Source organism: Leucopleurus acutus (assembly GCF_964270905.1).
Source record: "Leucopleurus acutus genome assembly, chromosome: 2".
Lineage (NCBI taxonomy): Eukaryota > Metazoa > Chordata > Mammalia > Artiodactyla > Delphinidae > Leucopleurus > Leucopleurus acutus.
The window spans coordinates 131657339-131674344 of NC_139143.1; the positions used below are offsets into that span (position 1 = coordinate 131657339).

General features: G+C 35.7%; 1 protein-coding gene across 1 annotated transcript in view; it reads left to right on the plus strand.

Annotated features, from left to right (window-relative positions):
• NEGR1 (neuronal growth regulator 1) overlaps positions 1-17006 on the plus strand; it is a gene marked incomplete at both ends in the record, with an annotated part of 926063 nt that overhangs the window by 633269 nt on the left and 275788 nt on the right. The window contains one exon of the mRNA XM_082863364.1: positions 2050-2181. Coding sequence (XP_082719490.1) covers positions 2050-2181 — 132 coding nt within the window. The remainder of the gene's footprint in view (positions 1-2049; positions 2182-17006) is intronic.

Here is a 17006-nt window from a genome sequence, read left to right on the forward strand (position 1 = left end):
AATATCACCCATTCATTCACTGGCTCTATAGGTATTGATTTGTGCAATGCATAGACATCTATTGATAATTCTGGTATGTAAATAAGGACATTGTTCTCTGGTGGGGTTGGAGAAGGATCCCTGAATCTGGGTGCATAGATTGTGCGGTGAACTCTAGGAACAAACATTCAATAGATGTAACTGGTGCTCTCGAGTTGAATGAGGTAGTGGTTTTGATATTGGTGATGTTTTGTCACACAGCTTCTTGTAGTTGTTGTCAGTCTTACAAAGTCTGCCATTTAACCATTTAAGAGAGAAAACATGCTTGCTTCTTTTTATATTTCTGAAATCTATTATTTCAAATCTAATGTGTTTCTTTCTTTAAACAATGACATACTCTAACACACACCATATTTAATGATTTATTTATCAAAAACATGTGTTTGGGGGGTAACACTTCTTAAAATTATGTCATTTCACAAAAATGGGAATTTACATGTAATATTTTAATATTGAAAATAAGTTAGACCCTTATAAATTTTGGTTTTACAAATTTTCACAATATTATACCTTTTCACTTGTGATTGGCTTCATTTTATACTGCCCAATGAGATTATTTAATTCTGATATAGTAGATTAATTTTCCCCATACTTTAATTTCTGTTTAATATCCCCCTTTATAATTCAAGTTATAGTTTAAAGATTCTTAGATATGAATAAAGATTTTGTCCTCCCTATATTTCAGTAGTTTTTTATGGACACATTTAGGCCTAGATTATCGTCATTGTAAGAATTAAAAATAAGAGAAATAGAAGGGAACATTAAAATTTAATATTATGTTAGTGTTTGGAGTCAGATAAAGATACCAAGTTGAGCAAAGAAAATGATTATAAAATCAGATTTTAGGAACATGAATTTGAAGACAACTGCTGCTTTTGTGAGCTTACCTCTGTATACATACAATAGCATATCAGCCAACTATCATCTCAGAAATATAACTCTCCTCTGTCTAAAAATTGTGATCAGTCAGAGAAATGACTTAATCATCTATATTCTAAACACTGCAGATTTCAGTTAGCAAAGTCATAGTTACCTGGAGGGCAACAATGCAGCAACTGATATACTCAGACAAAGGAACCCAAAGGATAAAAAAATTTTAACATAGATATTATATATGAAATCCCTCCTCCTAAAATTCACATAGGCGCATTCTTCCTCTGCAGTATCTCTAATAATCAGGAACCTCCTGCCCAATGATTCTCTACTTTCAAATAAATAAAAATTCCATTATTTCAGAGAGGAGTCTTCTTTTCAAATCCCATTCACTTGGGAATATTCTTTTATCCATGATTATGTCTCTGTATGTTTAATCTGTCACTTTTAGTCAAATAGAATGTTTCCTCTGGAATATTAAAAAATAAAAGTAATTTAGTTTGTTTTTACAGCCACTTAACTCTTAGTTTGAGAATCATAAAGTTTTTTCCTGAGGTTTATTAGGTGGGTTATGTATAGTGTATATAGTATACCTCCCTTAGAAATCTTAATAAGTATGGAAACTGAAATATAGCAACGGTTTAATATATCTCCATACTTTTATCAATCCATCTAGCTTGAAACTTTGAGAATGAGTGTGAGATTTCCCCAAAAGAAAAGTAGCATTTAGTTAGGTTAAGTGTCAAGTTGCTAGCTTACACTGTATAAAAGTCAATATGTAGCAAGTCATGTTAGTGAATTTCATCTACACTGCTAGGAGGTTGTTGAACTCAATTACAGAAATGTGCAGAGCTTGATTTGATGTGTGAGGAGGTTAGGAGACCACAATCAATTAAAAAGAACACATGTATATCCTGTTGTGGGGAAACAGTTGTTACAGTATCCCTTGTTCAGTTTCTGCTTTTTTCTCTGACTTTACCTCTGAATATAAGAGAACAAAAGGTTTAATAATTCCCCAGTTACATTTGGAATTATTTTGTCAGCAATATCTAATAGGAAGACACACCATCGTTCTTTTACTTGAATGAAGCCTCAAGCAGCTACAATTAAACACGCTGTACTTTTTTCTTCACGTAGCGAAACCATTTGAAAATGGACAATATTTGGACATTTATGGAATTACACGGGACCAGGCTGGAGAATATGAATGCAGTGCAGAAAATGATGTGTCATTTCCAGATGTGAAAAAAGTGAAAATTGTCGTAAACTGTAAGTCCCATAACCTTTTATCAATATAATTTCAAAGAAAAGATAAAACACCTGAAAAATACTGTCTGAAACATATGTTGCAATTTTTTAAGAGGTGGTCTATTGATAAACACTGCCTATTGGCAGTGAAAATGTTTACATGTTAGAATATTGATCAAATTGTTCATGTAACATCAATTGCCCCAAGTAATTCCACAATAATTCAGTTTAATGTTTAGATGGCAGTGTTTCCATTATCATCCTAGTCCCTGGCATTCTAAACTGTGGTATCCTTATCTCTAAAGCATCCTATACTCATGGTGTTATCTTCATTCTCATGGGTTTCACCTGGAGTGTATTCTGACTAAATTTAAGTGTGGAATTCCCAATCAAATTTGATGGACATGAAGTGTGCTATTCTACTTAAAGAGAAAAGCTGTTACTGTGATACTCCTATTATGTGGGTATTTAATTCTATTTAGTTTGGACAACATTGAGAAAATGAAGAAGTAATTTTCCCATGAACGTCATTAGTAGGAAATTAGAATATTAAGAGATACCTGCAGAACCATCAGTGTCATTATTTTATACCTTTTCTCTAAATATATTTCAAAACAGTGATGAAAGTCATTTTTTCATTTATCTTATTTCATATCTTATGATCTCAACAGCAATGACTGCGATAGTCTTTACTTTTCAAAAACAATCCCTTTTAGTCTTTCTCTCAAAAATTTTCACATGGTTTAACTTATTCAAATAGAATATTTTGGGGGTAATAGTATTTTACCAAAAGTGGTTTCAAACTATAGCTTCCAATGTGTTTTCCTCCCATTTATACATCTTTCAATGTATGGCCATTGCTAATAATGAGTACATTGTATTGTACCATAGATCAGAAGGAAAATTTTCCAAATATATCCCAAAATGCTAAAACTAAGCAGTTTTTTCATATTAATATGAATCTCAGTTTCATGGGTCAAAAAATGACTATCAAAACACTCTAGGCGGGCTTCCCTAGTGGCGCAGTGGGTAAGAGTCCACCTGCCGATGCAGGGGACACGGGTTCGTGCCCCGGTCTGGGCAGATCCCACATACCACGGAGTGGCTGGGCCCGTGAGCCATGGCCGCTGAGCCTGCACGTCCAGAGCCTGTGCTCTGCAACAGGAGAGGCCACAACAGTAAGAGGCCCGCGTACTGCAAAAAAACAACAACAACAACAACAAAAAAACACTCTAGGCAGTTGAGTGTCTGCCAGGGCAAATCATTGCAACCAACTAACATTTGTCAGTGACTAAGCTATACATTTGGAGTTGACTCTGAGCAAATGTGCATAATGCCAGAAGGAGGCAGTTTCTGGAGCAGAGTTTCTCATATAATATTCTGAGACAAACTTCCACAGAGCACCCAAGAAGCTTACTAGAAATGGAAATTTTCTGTGCCCCACCAGCCCTACTGAATCAAAATCCTTGAGGTATACGGCCTGGAATTATGCATTTATGATAAGTTCTCATTGAATCTCAGGACTCCTTTTGCAGAGGGTTACTGTTCATCCCTCTGGAACTCTCTGAAATTAGAGTTAATAAGCAAATAGAAATCCCTGATTATTTTATAACTAACCATGCTTATCTGAATGTGAGTCTACAGATTTTATTGTTGGAGGGTTGGGAAAAGAGGTGAGAAATAGGAGTACAAGGGAAGTAATATTTTTAGCAGTGAGCACTAAGAAAAGAAAAGGTAGAGTCAATCTGTCAAACAAGCAAGGCACCCAGCCTGGCAATGCAACCTACTTTCAAGCCCCCAGAAACAACATATCTCTAAACTCATGTCTCCAATGGGGATACAATTGAACACAAGCTGCCATATGGATTTTCATGGGCCTATTCTCCATGTATAATCCTCACTATTTTTTGCATTCACACTTTCTTTTCTATCTTTTTATCTCTCTGACTTTAGTTCATTGTCACTTATTATGTAATCCAATTCTCTTTTTTTTCCTGGACAAGTGGGTACTTTAGACTGATAAAGGTCAAGTAAGGATGCAGAAATTTGGAGAGAAATTGAATTGAAAGAAAGACACACCAACCAATGAGTCATCATCTAAAGGATTCGTGTGGAGAAAAGAATCCTTATATAAAGCAGAAGGACAGAAATTAAGGAAACAGATGTCGAGAACTATGAAGGATCTGCCACAATTTCATGGTTGCTGGCAGAAGACAGAGACAAGGGGCAGTTTATTACTCATAGTGATAACAGTAGCCAGAGTATTGTCTTACATCCATTCCCCAAGCTCTAATTACTACAGGGTGATATGATGAGGGCTAGCTGATGCCTATACACACAGTGGGTTTGTGTCATAGCTGAGGCTCCCTGAGCTTAGAAACTCGATTTTTTTTTTGTATAATGGCAGCAAGCAAACCTGCCCTTTGCCACAGAGGGAGAAATTATCTTTATTATACTGGACTGTAAACAAACCTGCCCTTTGTTCCATGGAGAGAACTACCTCTTCTATCTTCCAAGACTGTTCTCTATACAAACTTCCTTGAAAAGATTGTCAGGAACAAAAGCTGTCAGTGCCTCTGCTCACAAGATGTGCAGAAACACAAGAGACCCGTGAAGAATTGTCTTCCAACACAAAATGGAAGCAGGAAAGTTTGAAGCAGAGCCTAGAAACATTCCATCAGTTGAAAAGGGTGCTTCAGTGGCTTTTGCAGGGTTTTAGACACCTAAAAATCGGTAGAAAAGAAAATGTTGTTAACCAACTTTAACTTAAGAAGGAAAACCGGAAGGAAAAAGGGGAAAGTAAAAAAAATAAAAGGTTAAGAATGTGTTTATTATAGTCATAATACAGACTATGTATATTAAGAACTAATTTCAGTTAAAGTACAATCATAAGTGGAAATGTTGGTGCCAACACAGTATTAAAAATACTAAGAAAATGGACTCAACAGGATTTTTTAAATGGTTTCAAACATTCAATGTTGTTTTCTGCTGCTTCTCAAATTATACCTTTGATGGCTCACATTTTCTTAAATGTGCCATGAAGAATTGTATTGAATACTGATTGATCAATTAAATTTACATCTCTTGAATCAATATTTTATGTAAGTTTGTTCAGACTTCTGGTCAAGATCTAAAATTTGCCTTAGTTTGGAATAATTTTATCACACGTATACCAGTGATAGTTAAGTAGCGTAGGTGTGTGAGTGTAAGTGTGTATGTTCCTGGTTATGAGGAAATTTGGAAAGTATTAATTTTGTGATTTTACCCCTTTAGAAGCACTATCCATGGATTTTACTGAACTGATTTCCCAAAGGAAATTAGCCAAAACCTACTGAACAAACTTTAGTTTGTCAAAACCCAAACTTGAGGACAGTGCGTGCTCTATAACAAACACAAACTTCACGTCCCAGGATAACCTGAAGGTTCCCTGAAGATAGAGTTATGTCAGGTTCAAGACAGCCCTTCTTTTCATGGTTATTAATCAATATTGATGGTGCATGTAAAATTGCAGTAGCTTTGTGAGTTATAATTTGAAGAGAAACTTTGTCCCTGTTCCCAAATGGGGTTCAAGATGAAATGTAATAAATTTTCATAAGCTCTGGTTGACTCAGTTATTCCGTAAGTCAATTTGAGGAAGAGATTTAGGTTCCCTGTAAGTTAGAAATGTTTAATGTTTTAGTATTCATCTAATACCTTTGCCACATTCACTATATGTATATATCTCATACATATAATAAATATCATATTTTGCCACACACTTTGTACTTATAGCACTTTCATGTGGATTTCTATTTAATGTAATTAAACAGCACTTTAGTGAAATGATTGGCATATTTGACTTATTTTGTATAGATTGGACTAGGTTGATTGAATAAATAAGTTCATTTTGAGTTATTTACAGAAAGCCTTACTATAGATAGTAAGATTTTATACAAAAGCTTGTTTCTGAGTAGGGAGATTTTGTAGGTGATTATTCTCCTTGTTTTTCTCTGTATTTTCTCTTATTCATTTGTATATGAATATAATATATTCATGAATTTATGATATAATATAGTTATAATAAACAGATGAATATGTACATTTCTTTATATATTTGCATATATATGTATAGACACACACCTGCACACAATTGGACAAGAAATATATTACATACTTACATATATATTACACATTTCTACATATGTATGTATATATATACTTACATATATATTACATATGTAAGTATGTATATATATTTCTTATCAAATTGAAAAACAAACTAAAAAATGAAAAGGAATCATGACAGTTATCATAAACAGACCTTGAGAAATTAATACACATACACACACATAACACAAGAGAAAAAAATTTGAACCAGTTGGTTAGCTAAGCCAGAGGGAGCTAGTGGATTGGAGTTGGATAGATTCTCTGTCTTATTTGCATTTGTATTCCATCCCTGGAAGCAGCCTAGAGGATATTAGTCCCATAATTTGTATTGTTAATTAAAAAGTGGAAGAATGAATGTCCAGAAAGTCCATGGGTTCAATTAAACTGGGAAAAACAGGAAAAGAGAGACCAGGGTCTAAAAAATCAGTAAAGTTGATTCATGGAAGCCAAATCTAGAATCTGGAAAATGTAGATGGTATCATAGACTAATCAAATAACAAAGATCTCTATAGGGAAGAAGAATCCCAGATTTAGAAATCAGGAAAGCCTGCAAGACCTCACGCTTCAAAATGAATATTGCTGGTAAAAGGGGCAGGATTCTCTGATCTTGTGACAGGTTGTATTTTCTCCATTCTATTTATATGTACTTTTTCAGTTAAGAGTAACTCTTTTAGAAATACGGACCTTATAGTCAGGTGTAACTTATTTGAACTCTTGTTCTATAATTTACTGGACTTTGAGACCTTGGGAAACCACTTTACCTCTCTGAGTCTCAATTTCCAATTCTGTAAATTTGGGGCAATAATAGATAATTTTCAGGGTTTGGGTAAGGATTAAATGAGATAATATACATATAGCACCTATCACAGTGACTGACCCACCGTTGGCAATTGAAAAAATATACATCTCTCTCTGCACATATTTACTCTAGAATGTAAGCTCTATGTCTTAAGGGGTTTTCCTTTCCTTTGTACAATGATGTGTTCCCATCACACAGAGTGGCACCAGGTTTATAGGAGGCACTCAAAAAATAGTTATCAGATGAATTATTTAAAAGATTAGCATTCACCAAGTGCATTACTCTACTAGGCAAAACAAGAAAGAGATAATTAGGTTTGTTCCACAATTATATATTTTTTTCTCCCAGAACAATAAGTGAATGGTATGTTGACTAACTTATTTCTGATACCATTTTTTTAACCAAAATTTTCAGGTGGATTCAATAAAAATAACCTGCCATTTATATAGTGCTTTCACCCAGAAGGAGAAAGCATTAATTCCATTTTTTTTACAGATAAGAAAATTGAAGTTTGATGAGATTAAAATACTTCATAACACCCTGATTTTCAAGGGCGAAAAGACATGAACAAAGGAGTGTATTAATTAACCAGAAAAAATATAGAGTCAACTAGATTAAGGTAAAAAGAGGTCTAGATATTATTTCAGTTTTCGCTCATGTCAGTAAGATTATTCATTATATTTGGTATCAGAAATTAGTTTGCACACACAATTTCCAGTAAAATAGAATTGAGTACTTCTTCCTATGGTCAAACAGTAAAGATATTTCTGAGTGCACTGTGAACTAAGATTTTATCCAGTAAATCACAAGCACATATTTGTACATTACTTTGCATCTGATACATATTCATTTATGCAAATTTGCACTTTATCTTCCAATATAACTAGCTCCAAACATGTGGAATAGAATGTACCAATTAGTATAACTTATTACAATTGTATCAAAGCCTGAAATGAGGGGCCATCAGGGAGAGGTAAGAGGAGGAAGATTCTAGCGAAGGGACCAGTTTTCTTAGGCTATTCATAAAGTTTTCTCCAAAACGTTGGGCAAGTTAGGCAGACACATCAGACTTAAGACTAGAAGAAATTGCAGATGACAAATAGATATCACCTTAAAAAAGAGAAAAGCTCAGCATTCGGGGTTGGAATTGGACAAAGATACTACCATAGGACCAGAAGAAAAATGAGAGTTATTTGAATTCACAATTATCACCTAAGTTTTCACTTCTGGTTCCATTTTGTGCCCCTACCTTTATATTCCATTTTCCTCATCTTTTTATACTGCTTATAATATAAGCTACTCTCCTGTTTTTAAATTTCTTGATAAGTAATTAACATTTACCTGGAACAACTCAGGACATTAAAAACCACATATTGTTTTTCTTCTAAATGAAGTACTAGTTCATATGTGATAATGAAGATTTACTTCAGTATATCTACATTTATATATGTATTTATTTACCTATTTACTTATTGCTTACTATGATACTATTGAGGTCTTAGGGCCAGGGATATCAGTCTTCAAGGAGTTCAGCATCTAAGAGAAGAGAAAGACAAAAGAGGAAAACATAGGCAGAACACTCTATGACATAAATCACAGCAAGATCCTTTTAGACTCACCTCCTAGAGTAATGGAAATAAAAACAAAAATAAATAAATGGGACTTAATGAAACTTAAAAGCTTTTGCACAGATAAGGAAACCATAAACAAGATGAAAATACAACCCTCAGAATGGGAGAAAATATTTGCAAACGAATCAACGGACAAAGGATTAATCTCCAAAATATATAAACAGTTCATGCAGCTCAATATTAAAGAAACAAACAACCCAATCCAAAAATGGGCAGAAGATCTAAATAGACATTTCTCCAAAGAAGACATACAGATGGGCAAGAAGAACATGAAAACTGCTCAACATCACTAATTATTAGAGAAATGCAAATCAAAACTATAATGAGGTATCACCTCACACCAGTTAGAATGGGCATCATCAGAAAATCTACAAACAACAAATGCTGGACAGGGTGTGGAGAACCCTCTTGCACTGTTGGTGGGAATGTAAATTGATACAGCCACTATGGAGAACAGTATGGAAGTTCCTTATAAAACTGAAAATAGAATTACCATATGATCCAGCAATCTCACTACTGGGCATATACCCAGAGAAAACCATAATTCAAAAAGACACATGCACCCCAATGTTCATTACAGTGCTATTTACAATAGCCAGGTCATGGAAGCAACCTGAATGCCCATCGAGAGACAAATGGATAAAGAAGATGTGGTACATATATATATAATGGAATATTACTCAGCCATAAAAAGGAACAAAATTGAGTCATTTGTTGAGACTGTCATACAGAGTGAAGTAAGTCAGAAAGAGAAAAACAAGTATCATATATTAACACATGTATGTGGAACCTAGAAAAATGGTACAGATGAACCGGTTTACAGGGCAGAAGTTGAGACACAGATGTAGAGAACAAACATATGGACACCAAGGGGGGAAAGCCTCGGGGTGCTGGGGATGGTGGTGTGATGTATTGGACAATTGGGATTGACATGTATACACTGATGTGTATAAAATTGATGACTAATAAGAACCTGCTGCATAAAAAAAAAAAATAAAATTCAAAAATTCAAAAAAAAAAGAACCATGAAGTTGTAGTAAAGTGTGGTAAGTACTTTGATAAACCAATCATAAGGTGCTATGCAAGGCTATCATAAAGACACCTTGGGGTATCAGTGAAAGCTTCCGAGAGGCCTTAGCCCTGATGGTGTCTGAAGGATAAAATTGAATTTGATAGATACTAAAAAAAAAAAAAAAACAGGAAATAAAGGAGTGAGGGCTCCGTGGCAATAGCAGCAGCATTTGCTTAACCCCATAGGAATTAGGGGACAAGGCACTGCTGGATCTGTCAGGCTGCAGTGAGCTGAAGGAGACCAAAAAGGGAAACAGAAAGGAGGATGGGTAGTGTAGAGGAAGGCAGGGCCAGATTCAATGGGAGTTCATGAGTTTTCATAGGCAGACATAGATCCAGTGCTTCACAATCAAAGAAGAATAACTTTGAGGTGATAAAACTATTCAGAGACACATCTGAATATTAAAGAAATGTATTTACATATTTTTCTTCCCTACATCCATGGATTGTACTTGGAAGGTTTCTGTTTTGTCATTGCAAGGGTAAAGGAAAAAATTAAAATGACACTATTGAAAACAACTACAGCTAAGAGAGACATGAGGAACTAAGAAATTTGAAGGAAAATCCTTATGGATATTGAGCACTGAATATTAGAAGCGTATGGATAATCACCCAGAAAACATTTTTAAATAAAACATTTCTACTCAATAGAACGACATAAATATCTACAAATTAAACCTTTTCTTCTCACCTTAGGGCTTTCATGATATAAAAAGTTCAGATTTAATTCTATGGTTTACATAATTCCTTAGTTGAAGCTAAACTATGTTATTAAACATGCAGTTAAGGAATACATGATTTCTTCTATGGAGGGAAACATAATTGATCCTTTGTTTTTAATCTAAGACTTACACTTCAGTTAATGACTAGGGTGCCAAGGCTATTTTTACTTAATGAATCTGTTACCCAATTTAACTTAAATGTATTCTCTCATACTTTTATCAGAGGTCTTGAGAGGAGTTTTAGTGTTAAGGGTCTGTGAGTGATCTTTGACCCTTTTGTTCATAGAAAGTCAAAATGTATCTGCAGTAACCAAATGTGCATATTTTTATTATTCTTATTTTTTTCTAAAAGTGAAAGATGAAACAATTTTCTTGCTTTAGTACATGAGCAATACTTTTTGCTAGAGGACAGTCTGTGTTTGTTTTGTTTGTCTTGTTCTTCCTAAGTTGGCACTTATTGCTTCAAAAAAAAAGATATTTGTCAAGTAATAGATATAATAGAGATTGACCATCGATTAGCAGTAAGAAAGCAATTTCTAAGAGTGAAAATGCTTTAGGTTGAAAATAATTGCACGCCAAACTGAAGAAAAGTGGTAAAGTCAGGAAAGAAATAACAAATATATTTGTCACACACTTTTGTGTGTGCTTTTGCTTCTGTGATGGTGTTCTCATCTAGATCCATGCTCTAGTAAGCTGCCCAAGGGTCAAACTCTGAAAACTTCAAGGTGCCTCCTTCTGAATATATTCTTCAAACTGATCTTGGAATTTGAAACAAACATACAGCTTATAAACCCATATTTATTTAAGTCCAACTTTATTAGCAAATTTCCTCAGTGAGCATGTATATCAAGCAAGATAATTTATGGAATTGAATTATTTTTTAATGGAACACTTGAGAGCAACAAAGAATTAATCTACTTGGGTCTTTTCCACATCATCATGATTGAACTTCACAAGAATTGTCAAGTATTCTCATGTCTGCTCTTGCACATATGTGTGTGTGTTGTGTAAGTGTATGTGTGTGTTTTGAAGGGAGTGAAGATTAGGGGAAATATATGGTAGAAATAGTATAAACAAAGGCAATATGTAGAAGAGTTAGGGTAGGTAAATTTGGAAAAAGGGGTCAAACTGTTGGGAAACTTCCTTTGTACTTTAGAGCTTGCTTCCCCCATCTCCCCTCTTTCCTTCCTTCATTTTTGTATGCATTTTGTCTTTCTTTCTCACCATCAGTAGCCCATTGCTACATTTTTCTCATTATCTTTTTCTCTGTTTGTTTCTTCCCTTTCCTTTCCTCTTATTTCTACCCAAATGTATAAAAATACTAAACCAAAATTTAAAAAAAAACATTTATATAATGGGAATTAGCAATGAATTTCCTTGCCATCTTGGAAATATTTAAAATATACAGATTCCTGAATAACCACTCCCCAAATATACTGAATTATTCAGTTTTTATTATATTTACTTATAAATAAATGAATATTTGAAAATTTACTAGGTGATTATAGTAAACATGTATGTTTAGAGATTACAGCATAATGAGTGTAAGACAGAAAGGCTGAAGATCTGAATTCTATTTTTTAATTAATTCATTTATTTATTTATTTTTGCGGTACGCGGGCATCTCACTTTTGTGGCCTCTCCCGTTGCGGAGCAACAGGCTCCGGACGCGCAGGCTCAGCGGCCATGGCTCACGGGTGCAGATGCTCTGCGGCATGTGGGATTTTCATGGGACCGGGGCACGAACCCGTCGGCAGGCGGACTCTCAACCACTGCGCCACCAGGGAAGCCCTTTAATTTATTTGATTTATTTTTGGCTGCGCGTGGGCTTTCTCTAGTTGCGTCAAGCGGGGGCTACTCTTCGTTGCAGTGCGCGGGCTTCTCACTGCGGTGGCTTCTCTTGTTGCGGAGCACAGGGTCTAGGCACGCGAGCTTCGGTAGTTGTGGCTCACGGGCTCTAGAGCGCAGGCTCAGTAGTTGTGGTGCACGGGCTTAGTTGCTCCGTGGCATGTGGAATCTTCCCGGACCAGGGCTTGAACCTGTGTCCCTCGCCTTTGTGGGTGGATTCTTAACCCTGCGCCACCAGGGAAGCCCCTGAATTCTATTTTTAATTTAGTTACTTAACCTATTATACAACATTGGACAAAGTAGTTAAACTTCTTAGTATTAATTGCCTCATTTGTAAAATGAGGTAATCATGTCTATGGTATTCCCTCATTCTGAGATTCTGATGTGTTTCTCTGATACAACTATCTAAGTTTTTTAGGCACAGTGTAGATTCAACTGCAGGCAGACAGGAAGCAAAGGTTTAAAGCAACTGTTTGGCTTTAGTGTCAAATGATTCTAAATAATCTTATTCTTTTGGTTTGTAAATTCTTTGAGAAGTTATTAAGGATGATAATTTTGTTCTCTCATGCACTGTTGGCAAATTTGGGCAAACTATATTTTTAACTTTAAAATTGTAATTTCATGGAAAGAGTAAGTACAACAATGGAGAAATAAATTTCAGAGAATTTCGAAGTAAAGTTGCTGTTTATGCAGTGGAATGTGACAGAGGGTAACAAAAACAGGATTTGAAATCAGGCAAACATGATTTCTAATCCCAGCTCAGTCACTTGTTAACTATGGAGTACTGGGAAAATTAGTTAACCTCTCACAGGCTCAGTTTTCTTACATTAAAAAACAAAACAAAACAAAACAAAAAACTGGAGATAATTATACCTACCTTGAAGATTTCTTCTGAGAATTGTGTCATATGTAAAACAACAGTGCAACTAGCACAAAGCAAACAATCTACATTGTAAGTAATAGTATTGATATATATAGCACGCATCACACTGCCCTTTTTGTTTACATGTCAACCTTCCTTTGTGGCCTGTGAGCTCTCTGAAGAAGGGGACAACTCGTATTCACTTTTGTGCTTGAGGCAGTATGCACATAGTTTTGAGGACAGGCTCTGCAGCTGGTCACCTTGGCTTTGAATTCTAGCTCTGCCACTTACTACTATGCCAGCTTGCTCAAATTATTAAGCTTTGTGTGTGTCGGTTTCTTCAACTATTAAGTGGGGACTGAGCATTTAACTAAGTTAAGGCATAAAGAAGGTTTAGTGCATATTAGTATTTTTTTTTTCTTTTTTTGGCTGTGTTGGGTCTTCATTGCTGCGTGCAGGCTTTTCCCTGGTTGTGGCAAGTGGGGGCTACTCTTCGTTGCGGTGTGCAGGTTTCTCATTGCGGTGGCTATTTTAGAGCACAGGCTCTAGACATGTGGGCTTCAGTAATTGTGGCACATGGGCTCAGTAGCTGTAGCTTGCGGGCTCTAGAGAGCAGGTTCAGTAGTTGTGGCGCACGGGCTCAGCTGCTCCGTGGCATGTGGGATCTTCCCGGACCAGGGCTCGAACCCATGTCCCCTGCATTGGCAGGCTGTTTCTTAACCACTACGCCACCAGCGAAGCCCAGTACATATTATTTTAATTTCAGTACCTAACATATTGCCTGGTGATTCATGTCTATAGGTTGAATAAATAAATAAATATAATATAAGCACACATGGAATTTGAAAGTTGATAGTATTGTAAGATCACCCAAGTTCCTTCATGTTATGGATGTATGCTTAGATAGCTTTTGAAATCAGATCACAGAGTTCACAGAAACACTCAAAATGGAATCCTGGAATCCTGATTCTAGGTCTGAGGCTATTTCATTATACCAGCCTGCCTCCATGTAAATCAAAATAAGATTTAATTATTTTCAGTAAACTCTGTAAACTTCAGAGTCTTTGAGAAAGATAGCCTAATCTGAAGGGTAAGGAGACAGGATCACTGTGGGTAATGAGGAAAAGGTTTGAATAATGAGAATATACACAGGTGCTACCTGTCAGAATGGCTGTCACTGAAATAAAGTGAAGAACCGAGGGAATTAGGATTCCAGTGAATAGATAAAACAATCACAGTAAATAATCCTTGGGAATGATGCTGCACTCGAAATAGGTTTGTTCATACATTGTCTGAAATAAGAGATTTTGTTCAGTAGTGAATGTAATGAAGTCTCAGCAACCTACCTGCTTGCTCTACACAGTAAAGGTAACAGCAATGTAAAAACCCCCCAAAATAAAAACAACTCCCCCCCAAAAAATGCCCACTGTGCTGGGGGCATTAAACAGTTACAGTTTTCATAGGTAAAATGAAAGATGATAAAGTCCTATTTAGAACACTCTCTGTATATTCCAGGCTTAATGAGGTCATACTTCATTCAGTTTATCAAAAACTTAAAAGTAGTTTGGTGGTAATTTATATCTTATGCCCACTCCCCAGTTGTTTCAGAGTTAGAGTTAGGGATTCGGATAATATTTCTAGGTTTTTAAACAATATAGTGAGACATATTAGCTTAATTCATACTAATTTTTTTCTTCAATAAATCATACTTTGACCTAGTCCAAACATATCAGCATTCTGTAGCCTACAACAGATGTTGAGAGTGTTTCCACATTTGTTTCAACCAAATAGTGTACCTTGACATGTCAGGATGGAGGAGGTGTATCAGTAATCAGCTGAAGTTCACAAATACTACATTTGTTAATGCTGTTTCACATTTGTGAGCATATTGGTTTTACAAACTGTTCTATTTTTCTCTGTGAGTGTCGAAAGGACTTTGAAGCTCAGTGCAATGCTCATGCAGATGCAGTCTTTGCTAAAGCGTGGCATGAGCTGTTCTGCACAACCTAACAGGAAAGAGATGAATCTGATAATCTATGGATTTTTAGGAGTCCAGTTGCATAACTCTAAGAATCTAGTGTCCTGATAGAATTTTCTAGATAATCCAATGTGGTAGAAATTTCAAGTTGTTTATCAAAACCTATTTTTATCTCCTTCTAGAACACCCTACCGCACTCCCAGCCCCCACCTCTCCCCACTTGGACTACAGTGATTAACCTGTTTAAGGGTTACTTTTGGCCCTGTGACTGAGTTCCAGTGAATGAAATATGAGCAGAAATGACATGGGCCATTTCCAGGCTTGGCCTATAAAGCTTCCCATGCTCAGTTCCATGCTTGTTACTCTTCCTGGCTAGTTGGAATAGTAACCCCCCACGGTGATCTGGAAAGCTACAGGTTAAAGAAAACAAAGCTATCATTATCTTGAGCCAATGAGTGATTTTATGCCAAAGAATACCCCTACCTCATTACCTCACTTCACTCCTAACCTTTCATTGATCTGAAACATTATGAACTATTAGGTGAATGAGAAATAACCTTCCTTTTCATCGACTCATTGCACATTTGGATCTATTTGTTACCATAGCTGAGCCTCTTCTGACTAGTATAATCAAAGATATGGGCTCAAATCTTCTGTATAGATTAGACATTCTTGCCTCATATCTTTCTTAAAAAATCTAGCCAGAAGCAATGATTAAAAGATTCCTGAGAAGAGTAAGGAGATAATGGATCTCTTCTTCCTCCAAGATGAAGCATAGCCTACTGAATTTATATTTGCAAATTTTGTTAGTCATGGTAAAAAAAAAAAAAAACAATCTATGAATATCATGCCTTTGAGGCTTCATATGATTTTGCTAAAAAAATACAACTGGATTCAAAATAGCATCTGGCCATCAACCTCTGATATGAACTTTTCTGACAAAATGTGACTTGGAGACATAGAAAATGGAACAACAGTTGGAAAACCTCCAAAACTTAATACTAACCCAAAGCCAGTATTCAGAAGGCATTTCTACAAAGTAAAAAGCTTATGGAGTTAGAACACAAAAAACAAACAAAAAAACAATGCTATACCTCGCTTAGCCTCATGGAAGAAACAGCCCAGCCTTCCTGAAAGAAAACAGAGAACTTAATTTTTCTCCCTGAGCTTCTGCTTCCTGGCTTAGAAACTTCCAGACTTGTACCAAAACTTGTACCAAAGACAAAACTGGACATCCTCCTCTCTGTATATGGTTGCAGTTATGAAGGCAGTCAGAATATTATTCCCTTGCTCTCACCCTACCTTCCTTTATCCACTGGTCCATTGCATTTTATGGGGTATGTTTTCAGAATTTAAAACTTTGTATGTAGGAAGAGAAAGAAGAGTACTAAAACCAGACCATGTTGGGGATTGTAGCTTTCCATTGGTTCCAAGTATTATAATATCAGGAACAAGAGGTAGGAGAGGAACTCAAGTTGATCCTATAAATTGTATTTGGTTCATCCTGCTAGACACAGGACAGGGGAGAATAGCTGTGACCATGGTCATGCTCTACACTTTGGCTTAAAAAATGCATCCAACCAGGGAGACAGTGAATAGGGTATTTACAAACTACATACCTATGTGCTGGGAAGCATCAGTTCAAATCAGAACTCTACACAGTAAGAAATGCAGTGTGGTGGGGAACTTAAGTAAATACACAAATATGCACTGGAATAAGAAAAAAAAGAGTACACATTAAAAAACTTGAAGATGAATATGTTATCTAAATGATTGGCTATAGCAAAAG